General features: G+C 44.8%; 2 protein-coding genes across 3 annotated transcripts in view; one reads left to right on the top strand and one right to left on the bottom strand.

The window, feature by feature from the left end:
* Positions 1–3374: 3374 nt before the first annotated feature.
* MED8 (mediator complex subunit 8) lies at positions 3375–9695 on the bottom strand. The gene is made up of 7 exons (XM_079778396.1): positions 9668–9695; positions 7928–8046; positions 7106–7250; positions 6453–6593; positions 6180–6261; positions 4576–4824; positions 3375–3756 (listed from the first exon to the last, which is right to left on the bottom strand). The coding sequence occupies exons 1-7, from the start codon at positions 9671–9673 to the stop codon at positions 3692–3694; spliced, it is 807 nt and encodes a 268-aa protein (XP_079634522.1). The 5' UTR covers positions 9674–9695; the 3' UTR covers positions 3375–3691.
* A 93-nt stretch (positions 9696–9788) lies between these two features.
* The window catches only part of SZT2 (SZT2 subunit of KICSTOR complex), a 66761-nt gene continuing 60310 nt past the window's right edge, over positions 9789–16239 (top strand). For both annotated transcript variants that reach the window (XM_079778321.1, XM_079778322.1), the window contains exon 1: positions 9789–9887. In XM_079778321.1, the coding sequence (XP_079634447.1) occupies positions 9861–9887 (27 nt within the window). In that variant the 5' untranslated portion in view covers positions 9789–9860. The remainder of the gene's footprint in view (positions 9888–16239) is intronic.

Genomic DNA, 16239 nt, shown 5'->3' on the forward strand with positions numbered 1-16239 from the left:
AAACGGGCAGTCAGACATCCCTCAAGGGGTCCCAGGTTAGAGAGGGTGAAGGCTGGGCTGAGGGACACCCCTCACCCCCGTGCACGAATTTCATGCACCGGACCGCTAGTAAGATTATAATAGAATTGAAAAATTCCTTTCACCTAGTGATGTCGTAGCCATCATGTCCTAGTGCAATGCATTACTCATGTGTTTGTGTTGATGCTGGTATCCAGTGTTTGTAAAGTCTACAGTAGTGCACAGTAATGTCCTAGGTCTTCACATTCACTCGCCACTCACTCACTGACTCACTCAGCATATCCAAGTCCTGTAAGCTCCATTCATTGTAAGTGTCCTATACAGGTGAACCATTTTTTATTTTTTATACTATTTTTACTGTGCCTTTTCTATGTTTAGATACAAGTGCCTACCATATTGAGTATAGTAACATGCTGTACAGGCTTGTAGCCATACAGGGTGGCAAATCCCTTCCAAATGTTAGCCCCTATGTGTTCAAGGCTGTCAGGCCAGAGTCATATTAAGCCTCCCCAGTTACAATGAACCCTCAGGACTGATTTAAAAAAAAAAAAAAGGGACCAAAGCCCCTGGCCCTACTTCTGGCCTGTTGCTAAAATTCAGTAAGTTATCCCCCAAAATCTGAAGCAGATGGAAGAAAACATACATCCCTCAGTAGTTTCTCTGGACAGTAATCAGGAGTTGACTCAGGGTGGGCGTTTGGAAGGATTCAGCCTCTGTCCTGCCTGGTGCTGGGATCAGCTCATACGGCTCCTGTGTCCACAGGGCACAGAGAACACATTGTCCATAGGAGGATTATTCTGGACAAGAAGCTCAGACAAAGGGAGAGGTTGTTCCCAGCTGCCTGGGGGAGGTGAGAAGGGGGTGGGAAAAGGGACCAGCCTTGCACTAGGGCATTCCTACAGAGTTCAGCTTCTTCCCCCCAGCAGCAGGATGGGAGGTGGGCACTACACAACCTCTCCATCTCAGTTCTAATGCCAGGACCCCTTATGGAGTTGGAAGGAGCACTTAGCTACAACCTACCTGTCTTGGCTGTTTCCCAAGAAAGTACAAGGTTAACTGAAGTAAGCTAGCTAAGCAAGACAACAATACACATCAGAAGGGGAAGAAAATGGGGTGACTGGGGCAAAGATCAAAAGGGAGGCTCAACAATGACCCAATCCCAACCTTAGGACAGAGCCGGAGAAGGAGAGGTCCTAGGCAGGTGTCAGACAGTGATTCAGTAAGCTCCCACCTTCAGGATGAACTCAGTGCTGAGTAAGATCTCGAGATTTCACAGCTGCTGTTTTCTCCATGCTAGATATAAACCTGGAAGACAATCTCATTCTCCAGGGGCCCCAAAGAGTAGGAGAAAGCAGAGCAGTCAGAAACTGAGGAATATTACCAGAGTAGGGCAAGAGAGCCATCTTTTGCAAATCCTAAATTTGAGCACATCATGTCCTTTTTTTTTTAATACATATTTTTATTGATTTCAGAGAGGAAGGGAGAGGGAGATAGAATCATCAATGATGAGAGAGTATCATTGATCAGGTACCTCCGCCACGCCCCCTACTGCAGATGAGCCTGCAACCTAGGCATGTGCCCTTGACTGGAATCGAACCTGGGACCCTTCAGTCCACAGGCCGACGCTTTACCCACTGACCAAACCAGCTAGGACCGTCATGGTCTCTTCTTCAAAGGAAACTCCATATATATTCCCTCCTGAGGGAAAGAGTGTGTTAGGAGTGGGAAATACATACTCTCTACTGGGTTGTATGGGCCCCATAGTTGGCAATACTACATAGGTTGTGTGCTCGAGGATTTGGGGTGGGAGTGGGCTTGGAAGTGAGAGCGTGTGCTTTCAAAGTTTAGAAGTTGGAGATGTGAATGCCTCCAGAATAAGGAATATTGATTTATGGGCACAAAATACAGGTCAGGTACTGCGTATGTTCTTGTTGGGGCAGGAGAATATTTCCATTCTTGGAGGACAAGGAATCGATTGCAAATAGTACAGGGGGAATAAAGTCAGTATTAACCATAGACAACAAAGAAACATGGGTTTAGTGCCTTTCAGCAGGAAGGAATCTTTTGGTGGAATAAGGAATAGCAGATGCCAAAAGTTTGCTTCAGGGATTTTACAGAAGCACAGCATAAACCCTAGGCAATATGAGAGTTAGCTTCGACAACACCAGTAGGAAGGGAAGGGATAAGAAGATAAACAACACCTGAGCCCTAGCTGGTTTGGCTTAGTGGATAGAGCATCAGCCTGTGGACTGAAGGGTCCCGGGTTCGATTCCAGTCAAGGGCACATGCCAGGTTGTGGGCTCGATCCTCCCCTCCCCGCCCCCCTGGTTGGAAATGTGCAATAGGCAGCCTATCAATAATTCTCTCTCATCATTGATGTTTCCATCTTTCTCTCCCTCTCCCTTCCTCTCTGAAATTAATAAAAATTTATTTAAAAAAAACAAAAACACCTGAGTGAGCTGACATGGGAGAAAGGTCTGGCTTTGCCTCAGAGCCAATGACATGACTCCCTGGGCTGCTGTGTGATATGGTCAGTGTAACTGTGGATACCATTTCTTGTCTTGATGGAACAGGAATGAATGTGACATCTGGGACCACTTTTCCAGTCCTCTGCTGCCACAGCCTGGCAGAATTCTGCCTGGCACCGAACAGATGCCAAAGTACTAGGTGCAACGAAAGAGAACAGAAAAAAGGCAGCTAGAAGGCTGTCCTCATAACTCAGGACTTTTAGATCAAAGCTAATCAAAGATAAAACTTTTTAGGGAGAACAAATTACAATTACCTTGAAGCAATCTTGAAAGTCTCTGATGAAGCAACCTTGAAAGTCTCATAAATTGCTGTCAGATATGCCTAACATCTGACCATCAAAATTTAAGTATCTTTATTCAGAGAAACCCTTTGATCCACTTCTGCTGACCTAACCCCTGCCCTTGCCCAAAATGAGCAAGAAAGGCAACTCAGACTGGAGACTCAAAATCACTCTGCTCTTCAACTTAAAAATGCAGGCAAAGGCACTGGTGGCTACCCATTCCCATGATTGATCTGGCGCTTCCCTGAAGCACAGGCTCATGGAGAGCAGAGCAGGCCCAAGCTTTCCCAAAGCTTTAGGTAGCTCGTTCACCCAGCCCAGAAGCCTCACTGCCTAGCTTGAAGACATGGCCAGGATGGAGCCTGGGCAGAGACAGTGTGCCTCTAAGAACACAGAGGCTGCCACAGTTTCTAGCAGCACAAAATAAGCAGACTTTCCAAGAGAACAGAGTGGTCTATGATCCTGTGTTCATCAGCTCATCACTGACATGAAGCAGTATCAGATCAGGGTCGGTTCTGGATCAAGGACTGAGGAGGGCAGTAGGGAGAAATGGCTGTAGAAACTATCATTTATTGAATACCAATTATTTCATACACTGTGCTAAGTGTTTTACATTCATTTTCTCATTTAATCCTCACAACAACCTTATGACGTAGGGATTATTACCATTTACAAATAAGAAAACAGGCCCAGAAAAATTAGGTCACTTGCCCAAGGTCACACAGTCAGTGGTAAAGCTGGGATTTGTCTGTTGCTGAAAGCCCATGTCCTTTTATTGTACCCATCGAGGTCAGTTTGGGCAAAAGGCAATTTCACTGCCCAGCTCTACAAAGAGCACCTGGGAGCAGAGGTCGCTGGCCACACTCACCGCTGGTAGGGATGCATTGAAGCCGACTTGATGTTGGTTTTTATTCCACTTGGCATTTTCCCTACAAGGAACATAAAGAAAGATGCCTGATACATAGTAAGACTTTTATGATAATTCAGAAATGTGGTCTCTCAAGTTTCCTTCTGCCACCCTCTCTATCATCTCAGAACCTCTGTAGCATCTGACCCTGGACGCCAAAGCTCAGAGGCGTGGTTGCACACCAGCTCTCTCCCTGATGGTATCTAAGAGGAAAGGGCTGTTTGGGGGGAGATGGGGTAGTGGGAGGGATCAGACTCCTGCTCACCTATTCCTAGAAAAGATAGCTAAATCTGTGTGACCCCCATTCACAGGGAAAAAAATATATTCATTTATTTTAATTGTCCCTTTTCTCAGACAGTGTTGAAGGAAGTATCTCTTCTAGTTACTTGCATCTGAACTCCTCCAGACTTTTCTCATCATCACTAAAAGTGAGCAGGAGAGACAGAATATGGAGAAAAGAATACATGTAGCACTGGAAACTTGCTGCTTATCAATTCTCAACCCAACACCTTAATTAAGGTCTGACCATCGGTTTCTCTAAGAAAAAGCCCCATACATACCTAATATCCAGAGTAAATGGAACAGAAGGGTAGTTGAGACAGAGGTCTGAGATAGGGGTTGGAGGTGAGAGCAGTTTCTGCTATTCAAAGTTATTCTTCATTCTCTGGAGTTTGTTAGCATCTCAAATGAGATTTTTACTCTTAAAAATTGTTTTCTGGGTCACAGTCCAGGAGAATGGGAGAAAATCTCCAGGTCTGGGGAGGCTGAAGGCTCAGACAATTCAGCTTATTCTCACTTCCCTGCTCAAGGTCTGTCACCATGTCAATCCTTGCCACCTTACCTGGTTGACCTGCTTGGGCCATTTGCACCCCACTGAGAATTGACTGCTGCTGGCTTGGAGCACCTGTCATCTGCACCTGCTGTAATCCTGAGGCTCCTGCAAGGATTGTTCCAGTTCCTGGCTGGCCTGGCTGGCCAGGTCCACTGCTGCCTGAAGGTCTCCAATTAGACAGCCCTTTTCCAAAGGCAACAGCTGCCACCAAGGCATTGGTGTCTGCAGGGTTAAAGGTCTGCTTGTTTGGCCGGAGACCTGAAGAAAAAGGTGAGTGAGGACCCTGAGGTATACCTCTGACCCTGGACTGAACTTAGCAGTATGAGTACCAGGGCTTAGAGTTCTGACTTTAGCATCATCTAGACTCCCTGGTAGCCCCGAGGAAGAGCCGAAGAACCTCCACAACTATCTCAGAATTATCCCTTTTCACTTTGCCCATTTCCTCCATCTGTTCCAGGGCTGGACTTAAACACAAAAAGCTAACAAAATGGATATATACCCTTTCCTAAGCAGCTCATTCTTATATGTCCTCACTTCACTACTAACCACCATTCCTGTAAAAGTGATCTTATCCCTCTTTCCTTTTCCATTTTTTAAAAATTTATTTTTATTTTAAATCCTCACCTGAGGATATTTTTTTTCCATTGATTTTTAGAGACAGAGGAAGGGAAGGAGGGGGAGAAAGGGAGAGAAACATCGATGTGAAAGAGACATCAATTGGTTGCCTCCAAAATGTGCCCCGATAGGGGCTGGTGATGAACCTGAAAACCAGGCACATGCCCTTGACTGGGAGTTGAACCTGCAATCCTTCAGTGATAGGAACTGGTGTGCTAACCACTTAGCAACACCAGCCAGGGAACTCCATTACTTATTACTATTATTGGCTGTGTGCCTTTGGGCAAGTTTCTAACCTTCTATGTATATAAAAGCCTAAGCGACCATCACAACCGAACAGACAACTGAACAGGCTGCGTGGAGCGACTAGGCCGGCAGGGGGTTAGTGAGGGGCAACCAAACGACTGAGCAGCAGGCTGTGTGGGGCGACCAGGCCAGCAGGGGTGGGGGGGTGGGGCGGCAGTAAGGGGCGACTAGGCTGGCGGGGGGCAGTTAGGGGTGACCAGTCTGTCAGGGCAGGGCAGTTGGGGCGACCAGGCCAGCAGGGGGGCAGTTGGGGGCAACCAGGCTGGCCAGAGGGGCAGTTAGGGGTGACCAGTCTGTCAGGGCAGGGCAGTTGGGGCGACCAGGCCAGCAGGGGGGCAGTTGGGGGCAACCAGGCTGGCCAGAGGGGCAGTAAGGGGTGACCAGGCTGGCAGGGGGGACAGTTGGGGGTGACCAGGCCGGTGGGGGAGGGGGCAGTTGTGGGCGCCCAGGCTGGGGGGGGTGGGCGGGGAGCAGTAAGGAGTCGAGCCTAAACGGGCAGTCAGACATACCCTGAGGGGTTCCGGATTGGAGAGGGTGCAGGCTGGGCTGAGGAGATTCCCCCCTCCCCCAGTGCACAAATTTCATGCACCAGGCCTCTCGTTTTATATAAAAGAAGAAAGAGTATCTGACTTATGGAGTAAGGATTAAACTCAGGACTTTCCTTCTCCATTTTGCCACCGATCTCTCCATACCTCCACTCTCTGATTCTCGTTCCTCTTTGCTGATTTTCTCCAAAAGGTTTGAGCACATTTTATTTAAGCTCTGGATCTGCTTCTGTAACACACAAATTGGTACAGAGATTAGGGCAAGCAAGAAATGATTGTGGGGAAGTTGCTTTCTTGTGCACTTTTAGGGGCCATTTATATGCAATCAACTGTGCATCCTATGAAACAGCAATGGTAAAGCCTAGCTTCTCATGTGGGACTTGGGGAATGGGGGGCAGCAGGGCAGTGACTCAGTCCAACCTGAGCTACATCAGCACCGATGCGGGCTGCATCTGTTGTCAGTTGCTTCTCTTGCTCTTCAACCTCAGGGTCAGGCTTAGTTCTCAGATGGTCAGGGACTACCTCATGGCTGAAAACAGGTACTCGTCCTTCAGTCTGCCGCTGTTAAACACAGATTTTATTAATCATCCTAGGCATTCCAAGAAGATTCCATCTGGACCGATATATAGTTCCTGTCACAGGCAAACAGTGCATTTTCAGGGAAAACACAGCCTAAGACATATGATACTTAGCTTCCTACGACACTATACTCCTCACTCCATCATTCATTTCTGTCCCTTCACACTCCTATCTGCACTAGACACAGGGGCAAACCTCTCTGCTACATTTTAATCAAAGACTAAAATATACAAAGTCACAAAAGAACATGCATTTTGCTCGAGATAGGTGTTGGATGAGAAAGGCCTTTGCCTTGGTAGCAAGGTCCTCAGGTTTATTTGGGAGTAGCTCCCCAACTCCAGGACAAAAAGCAAGGCCTCCAAAATGCAGCCTCCCTTTTTATTGCCACATACTGCTCCATATTCAGAACTTCTACAATAACCAGCCAACAACTGTGCTCTAGGTCCTCATCGAAGAACTTAATTTCCCAAGTTGTACCCTTCTCCTCCTCTTACCATGAGATCTTCATCACGGTCTGGGGACAACACCAGAGGGATGATGACCTGGTTACGGAACAGTGGTGTCTTTTCATGCTTCAAGACCTTGTTCAGAGTGTTCAACTGTCCAGAGAGCAAGGCAAAGCTGTCCAGGACAGAGGGCCTGGTGGTAGTAAGAAGGTGTCAGCATATTCCCATTGAAGTAGCCTCAAAGGGATCCTTCAGATTAGGAATACCCAGACTCACCCCCAAAAGACTCATAGCCCTAAAGCTGGACTGGGTAGGAACCACAGTGTCTTATAGGGATTGTGGGGTTAGGAAAGAGGGACACACGTTCAGTTTCTGACAAGGATGGAGAAAAAAGACAGTTCATTACTTGAATGGGGTGAAGAACAGTAGCAAAATAGGAACCATGCCTACACTGTTATCACTAAAAGTTCAGAAACTGAGTAAAAGCCTCTTTTCTGGCCTGGAAATAGGAACTATATTTCCAGAGTAGGTTGGACTTAAAAGACTCACCAATATCTATGGCAAGAAATCCAGTAAGACCTTTGTGTTCCTACTGTAGTGGGAGGATTTCTTTTCAAAGAAGTCAAAAGGTGAGAATCAAAAGCTAGAAAGAACCTGGGTTGGGAAACTGGGCATTTCTCTACTTCCTTGCCATGGAGGCCCTAAATTATACTTCATTTGTTAAATGTTGGGAAACCTAGCTCTTACCAAATCATAAGATGTCTGCAAACTGATAAATGGTTCTATCACTAGAGGTGCCCTATTCACCAGGAGGCTTGTCCCCCACCCCCACCCATGCAGCCCTCCCCAGATTACCCTGACCACCCTTACCAGGTCAACCGGTCATACTCGTTCTCTAGTTTGTAAATGAAACTCCCCAGTGAGTTCTTCAGATCAGCCACTTGACTCAGCAGTGCATCTAATGATGCTTCAAGCTGCTTCTCCTCCCTCTGCACCAATAGGAACAGGTTGGGTACCCAGATGAGTGTGAGTATGACACATACAAAGGAAGGCTGAAAAGCCAGGATGACAGTATGCAACACTATTAAGTAACACAGGATCTCATTGGCATAGGAGAGCCAGGGTGTTTTCTATCTTTGGTATTTGGGTTACAGACAGCATCAACCCTTAGACCTTTCAACTCATTCACCTGAACTCGATTCTTCCTACCAACTGATTCCTTTCTCCATCATTTCCTAATTCATGCCTGGTTTTTCTCTGTACTAGGTATACGCTATTCTCTCATTGAGAAATTTTCTTGAGACCTAATGTCTGGGTTTATTCACTTTTGTGTACCTCTGCAGCATATGTACTACTCTGTTCTAGAGCTTGCCTTGTGAGCCAGGCTGTTCTTGTCAATGGCACACAATCTCTGAGAAACCTACCTATACATGAAGGTTTCTCTGACCACTGACTGGCCTTGTACCACCACCGCACCGCTTGTACCAACTCTTCATTTGCCTTCAGCATTTGATGTTTCAACCTTCTCCTTGCTGAATTAATCTGCACTCATTTTATCTCTGTGCCAACATTCCTGTGCTCCTTTCACAGGCTTATAAACATTTACTGACAGACTACCAGGTGCAAGAAACTATGATGAACAACAAAACAACGTAATGAATGGGGAAGGCCTGGGGTGGGGGTTGAGGGGGCAAAAAAGGGAGAAAATGGGAGACATCTGTAATACTGTCAGCAATAAAATAAAAATAAAATTGAAAAATACAAATGTCGCCCTAGCAGGTTTGGTTCAGTGGATACGGAAGGGTCTTGGGTTCCATTCCAGTCAAGGGCACATTGGGGGGGGGGGGGGGGGGGTAGGTGCAGGCTTAATCCCCAGTAGGGGGCGTGCAGGAGACAGCAGCTTAATGATTCTCATCATTGATGTTTCTATCTCTGTCTCCCTCTCCCTTCCTCTCTGAAATCAATAAAAAAATATTTTTTTAAAAAATGCACATGTTCTAAGCACCAGCCAAAAAAAAAAACTGTAAATGCTGGAGGGTCTGCAAAATAATTTTTTTCTATCTATAAGCCTCCAGTTTTACTTTGGGCACAGGTTGGGAAATGGTCTTGCAAACTCGCCAATGTGCAGGGCAGGAGCCACCCAGGGCCTCAGATTATAATTAGTTTAGCTTTTAGCCACAGGGGTCCCACAACTTCTTCATCCCTCGGGCTTCTCTCCAATTACAAATTCCCTGTTATTTCGGCATCCAACAGCGTCCATCCAACAGCCGGCCAACCCGGCACTTTCTCGAGTCATCTTCCTTAGAATGCAGCTCAGCCTTCCCAAATTACAACCTGATCCTTTCCCATAACCTAGCAAGTCAGTGCTGCTTCCTCCCTCCCGATTGAGCCGTAGTTTGTCTCTGGTCGGCGGGGCTCCCAACCCATCTCATCTCCGCCCCTCCTCCCCAGCAGGCCTCGCCCCTCCACCCCACGTCCCCTTAAGTGTCAGCCTCAGGCTCTGCCCCCTACTCTCAGCTTCAACTCCTCATCCTCTCCTCGGTCAGCCTACTCTCGGTCCGGTTAACCGAAGCTAGGTGGCTAGATCGACAGCCCCGACCAGATACTCACCTGCATAGCGGCGGCAGTGTCGGCGGCAACGACCTCCTCTTCCGGTTTCCAGTCAAAGAGTCACGCTGAGAGGGCTCCTTCCACCAATCAGAGAGCTCATACGTTGTCCCGCCTACCCACTTCCTGTTCCTGCCAGGTGCGCGGTAGCTGGGTCAGGGGTCTCTGGCCCGGGCCGGCGCGGGAGCGCTGTGTGATGGCCTCGGAACGCCCGGAGCCGGAGGTGAGGGGCGGGCGGGCGCAGCTCTGGTCCCCGAGACCCGAGGGTCCGGCGGCCTGGTACGGCCGTGGCCTCCTCCGGGTCTTGGGGCGACCGGGCTAGCCCCGAAGGCCTGTCAATTGAGCCCCCTTCCCGAGGTCCGCAATTTCCTCGAGGGGAAACTCGCTGCTTTGTTTTGTTTGCTGAAATTTCATCCACGTCGCCGACTCTAAGGCTCTGGGGTTCTTTGACCTAATAACAGTATTAAACCCTTTATTTTGATTTTCTGTTGCAGTTTCAGGGGGCAACAGGGCGATAGACTTACTTTGCCGGTTTCTGCATTTCTGCAAACATTGGAATCCCATAAACAGCATGAAATAATATATTTCTAGCGTTCATGCTTAGGGAAAGCAGTTTTGGTTTCGTGAGAATATTTTTGTCTCGGAGTGAAACCTCGTTCCAATATTGTGCTAACTTGGGGCAAGTTTTGACATCCCAGATGTTGTTTCCTTCATAAAATACCTATCTTATGGTGTGTTGTGAGGATCACATGTATTAAACCAGAAAATGCATTTGAGGTATCAATTAGGTGGTAAGGACCACGAAAGAAACTTCAGGTACCTTGTGTTATTCAAACTGGTGCAAGGAAGGTGTCAATACTCATTCTCGTTTACAAATAAGGAAATTGAAAAGTGAGGGAGGTTAAGCACCTTACTCAGGTGCTGCTCAGCTGGTGGGTAGCAGAATTCTGGAGTTAGAAGCTCCGAGCATAAAATTGCTCAGATTCGGAAGGAACAACATCACTGGGAGAGGTGTCCAATATTACAAGAGAATATGAGTAGGTGGGAAGGGTGAGGGGTGTGTATGATGACACATGTAATAGTCATTACTAAATGATTACTGCATACCAGGCATCATCCTAAGCACTTTTCCAATACCAGTTAATGCTCTCAACCCTGTGAAGTAAACACTATTATCATCCCCATTCTTCAGTTGTGGAAACAGGCACAGAGATACTCAGAGAAACAGAGTTGCACAGCTAGTAAGTCTAGGGCCAGGACTCCAAAAACGGGTGGCCTGGCTCCAGATCTTATGTTCTTAACCATAATGTTTAATAATAATAAGTATCCTATATAATAAAAGGCTAATATGCAAATTGTCCCTTCTACTGGGAGTTTGACCAGGGGGCAGGGCCAGCCCACCAACCGCCCTTGGCCCCTCCCCCCATGCTCGAATTGATGCACCAGGCCTCTAGTTTATAAATAATAAAGTAGCCATGAGATGGCAAATCTCCAGTTCACTGGGATTTGATGTGATGAGATTCAGGATTAAGTAGGAAATTATGCCTTATTTAAAATAAACATATTCACAGGAATAGCCCATGCATCAGAAATACCAGTATTGAGAAAAACCATGAAAAAATTTGTAGTCTATTTTGTTATGGGTTAAAATGAGGAAATAAAATAGGGAAATACAACATACTTTCTAGGCCTAATGCAAACCATATATGTAAATTTTCTAGTAGCCACATTTAAAAAGGTAAAAAGAATCGGAGAAAAATTAGTCATATATTATTTAATTCTGTATTTCCAAAATATTACTTTAACTTATAATAAATATTTTTAAATGAGATATTAACATTCTATTTTTTGTACCAAATCTTTAAAGTCTAGTGCAGCGATGGGCAACCTTTTGAGCATGGTGTGTCAAACTTCGCCAAAAAAATGAGCATAACTCGGGTAGTGTGTCACTTTGAGGAAAAAACTAACTCCAAGACTCTAGTCGCAAATGTTTCATCCTCAGGAGCAGCAAATGTTTCATCCTCGGCATGCGGCCGCGTGTCATCAGAAATGGCTACGCGTGTCAGTGCTGACACGCGTGTCATAGGTTCGCCATCACTGGTCTAGTGTGTATTTTACACTTCAGCACAGAACATTTTATACTAGCAATAACACTTCAAGTGCTTAGTAGCCCCATGTAGTAGTAGCTACCATACTGAACAGTGCAGATCTAAAGTAACAGTCAAAACACACTCCTGGAATCTCATTCAGCCAAAAATTAAGCATTTGTTAAGTTCTTGATTTGCATTTCTGAAAATGTTATCTCAGGAAGTAAAGGGAGTAAAGAGTTCTTCTGCCCCTGGGCAGAAAAGTGACTGGCCTTCTGGCTTGATACAGTCCCTAGAGAGAACGGTTGGGCATAATCAGATTTAAGAAATCATTCATTCATCAAATACTTAAAATATTTTGAGTGCTGTTATGGATACAGGATTGTGCTAATTATCAGGGTGGATATGGGGCAGTGTAAGAGAGTAAACAAACATTGAATTATGATAGTAAGTGCTGCAAAGGAGAAATACAGAGTGAATGAGTATTTAACAGCAGTTCTTAACCTACTTTGTTAAGAAATGGTAGGAGCAGAGGTGGATCAGGAAGTTGCTTCAGAGGAATAACATTTAAGCCTTAAGAAGGAGAAGACTGAAGGAATAGTGAGAATCCTGAAGTGAGAAGGAGCTTAGAGCCTTTGGACAGCTGAGAGGAAGCAGCTACTAGTGGCTACAGTGTGACAATGAGAATAGCTAACACAGAGCGCTTGCTAAAGGTCATCTAATACTTCTAACCCCCCCTCCCCCCCATGAAATAGATACTGTTATTAGCCCCCTTTCACAGATAAGGAAACTAAGGCACAGAGAGTTTAAGTAACTTCACCAAGACCTTACATTGATAAGCAGCAGAACAAGCATTTGATCCTAGGGACTCTTAACTCAGGGGGAATGGGTGAGAGATGAGGCTGGGAGAAAATTCAGGTTGAGACCATACTAGAGTTTCAGGACTAGGTCATATGTATAGTGGTAAAGAGGCTTCAGACAGTTCAAGGGCGGGAGGGGGGGGGGGGGAGTCTACATTTTTCATGGGACTCTTAACAGAAAGCACAAAGCTTGGATTATATCTTAACTACAAAGACACAGGTGAAAAAAACAAGTTAATGAGATGGGAATGTTTCTTTTATACTGATATACATGATACGCAGTGCAGTATCTGCTGATGTTTTATTCATCTTGTTATAAATGGTATGTAGGCCTCAATAATTGTTCCAAAGAATGATAGGCTTCCTCTATCATTGTTCTGACTCGCCTGTTTAATTGCAACAATACCTTTATGAAATAGATATTCTTATTCACATGTTATCAATGAAGAAACTGGGGCCTGGAAAAATTAAGTAACTTTTCCAAGCTCGCCTAGATAGTAAGTAGTAGAATCAGATTTGACTTCCGATCTCTTGACTCCAAAACCCTGCTTTCTCTTTGCCAGACTCCTCTAAGAATAATGCACTTCAGACTCAGGGGGATTAAATATTAGGGACTTGAAGCTCTGTGAGTGTAGGCACTGTGAGAACACAACAGATTCAGGGATTCTCAAACATTAAAGTGGAAGAATCACTGGGGGAGTGGTTAAATGTGAATTCCTGAACCCTATCAACTCTAATTCAGTTGGTTTGGTGTGGTGCCCAGGAGTCTGCATTCTGATAAGGACCTCAGGTAATCCTGATACAGCTGGCCCTTGGATCACACTTTGAAAAGTACCATAGGGGCTGCTTAAATCTTTTTTTTTAAAATAAATGTTTTTATTAATTTTAGAGGGAGAGAAACATCATGAATAGGCTGCCTTCTGCACACCCCTACTGGGGATCGAGCCTGAAAGCCAGGCATGTGCTCTGACTGGGAATCTTACCAGTAACCTCTTGGTTCATGGGTCGATACACAACCACTGAGTCACATGGCCTGGCTGCCTAAATCTTTTTAAGTCCTCTGGTTCTGATAAATTACACCTTGAACGTGAAGAAAACATAAGGATGTTTTGAAAACGTGGTCGTTGACTTTGAAGGATCACATATAAGGGGGAATGTTGTGAGAAAGATTGTTCCTGGTTTCAAGATAGTGGATTCTGTAAGAACTGATTGATGAACTAGACTCCAGCTTGGCCTTGGACAGTCAGTCCATCATTCAAAATAACTTTTGAGACAAGGTGGAAAAATAGAAGCTGTATAGTAGTGTAATTAAGCACCCTACTAACTAATAATCTTGAAGAAAGTTTTCTAATAGCACAGTGATCGTGTATCCCCTCCATCTGGTTTATCCCCCTCTCCCTCCTCACTTAACAAACCCTGTTTAACCTTCAGTGTCTCTTTCTCCTAAGATCCTAGCCTGGGACAGGTTACTTAGTTACATGTTATCATAGAACCACATTCTTATCTTTTGGTGAATATACTCAGTTTTTTTTATTTTTATTTTTTTAGTTAAACAGGAAAGAAAGACTTTATTCAAGATAATTAAAATAAGGATCAAAAGTATTGTAATAAGGGAGAAAGAGAGAACTCAAATATATACACTATACTCAGTTTATAATAATACAATAATTAGAGTAGTGACTTGATTTTTTTTTTCCCCATTGGGTAAATTTTGTGAGAATAGAGAATGCCAATTTTTGCTTTCCATTGTATACTTGGGACCTAGTGCTGGTATGTGGCAGGCTTTTCATAAATTTGTTGGCTGATAAATGAATGCATGCTCACCTTGCCTTTGTCCTCTTTGGACTTGGATGAGGACGATGGCTTCTTGATCAAATTAGGGAAATTAAGCTGTAAAGAGACTTATTAGAAGAAAAAGGAGCCCTCTCTTAGCCTCACAATAGAATAATAGACTGAATTTACCCAATATAATAGGACTAATTGAATAACTGTATGTGTCCCAAAAAGCCAGCTATATGAGGACAGATAGGAGGCAGGGGGGGGGGGGGGGTGCTTAACCGCAGCACAAGTGAGAAAGTCATGGCAGTTTCCTAAGTCTGGTATGATAAAGCTTTTAAATGTATAAATAGAACCTAGGGGACTCTGAATGTGTGACCTCACCTGGGTATTGTGTTCCATATCAGTCCCCCAATTTTTTTTTAAAAAAATATTTTTATTGATTTTTCACAGAGAGGAAGGGAGAGGGATAGAGAGCTAGAAACATCGATGAGAGAGAGACATCGATCAGCTGCCTCCTGCACACCCCCCACTGGGGGATGTGCCCGCAACCAATGTACATGCCCTTGACCGGAATCGAACCTGGGACCTTCCAGTCCGCAGACCGACGCTCTATCCACTGAGCCAAACCGGTTTTGCCTATGAATGAACTCTGGTTGATCTACTTCTCAACTTAAAATTTGGGGACTGAGCCAAACCGGTTTTGGCTCAGTCCCCAAATTTTAAGTTGAGAAGTAGATCAACCAGAGTTCATTCATAGGCATATGATATAAAATAAAATAATGAGGAAATTTGAAGTCATGCCGTTTAAGACTTAAAGAACCTGGAGATATTTATTACAGAAAAGCAAAGACTCCAGGCTGTCATCAGATGTTTGATAGAGTCAGAAGCAACTGATTGTTGACTGACTTGTCATTATACTGATGTGGGCATTTATACTTTCATATACCTTTGGGGTAGCTGGTGGTATTTTATACAGGAGGACTAAAGCTCAAGCCCATAGTCTCAGCTATCAAATCACACTTTCTTTCAAAACAAATCTATTAGAATGCACACCAGAACCTTCTCCCCAGATTCCAAGAACAGCAAAAAAGAAAATAATACTAAAAAAGAACAGACTAGTAAAAAACTGGTTTTAAAACAAACAAAAACAATACCACAGCTTTCATGAAAGCAAAGGAAAATCCCAAACAATAGAATAGCTAGTTTTTCCATAAAGTGGGTGATGAGGAAGGATGGAAACTCTTGAACAACAAAGAGCAGATGTAAATAAAAGTGGAAAATTAAGAATAACTGGTAAATCGATTGTGAGAGCAATTTCTCTTTCATGCATTTATTCAACAAATATTTAAATACCTAGTGTGCTTTGGTACTGTGCTAGTTTCTAAGGATACAGCAAAGAACAATATATAGACAAAGCCCCTGGAGCTTCTAGACCTGTAGGCGAAACAAACATTAAAAAGTACATAAAGCCCTGGCCAGTTTGGCTCAGTTGGTTGAGTGTCCTCCCATGTACCCAGAGGTTGTCTGTTCCATTTCTGGTCAGGGCACATGCCCAGGTAGCAAGGTCGATCTCCTGTAGGGGGTGTGTAGGAGGCAGCCAAAGGATGTTTTCTTCTCTCTCCCTCTCCCTTCCTCTCTCTCTAAAAAAATCAATTAAAAAATATTTTTAAAAGTGCATGAACAGTTTGCTCAGCACCTTTCCCTTCCCCCACCACCCTCCAGGCATGTTACCTTTGCCCTTCTCTCTCCTCGGCTCCAAGGGCCCTTCTTTTGCTTCTGTAACTTGTTTCCTGAGCCTACGCAGCCCAGCTGGCTCACCTCTACTACCTCTGTGACTTTCTAAATAAAC

This window comes from Cnephaeus nilssonii (genome assembly GCF_951640355.1).
Source record: "Cnephaeus nilssonii genome assembly, chromosome: 7".
In the NCBI taxonomy this organism is placed as follows: Eukaryota; Metazoa; Chordata; class Mammalia; order Chiroptera; family Vespertilionidae; genus Cnephaeus; species Cnephaeus nilssonii.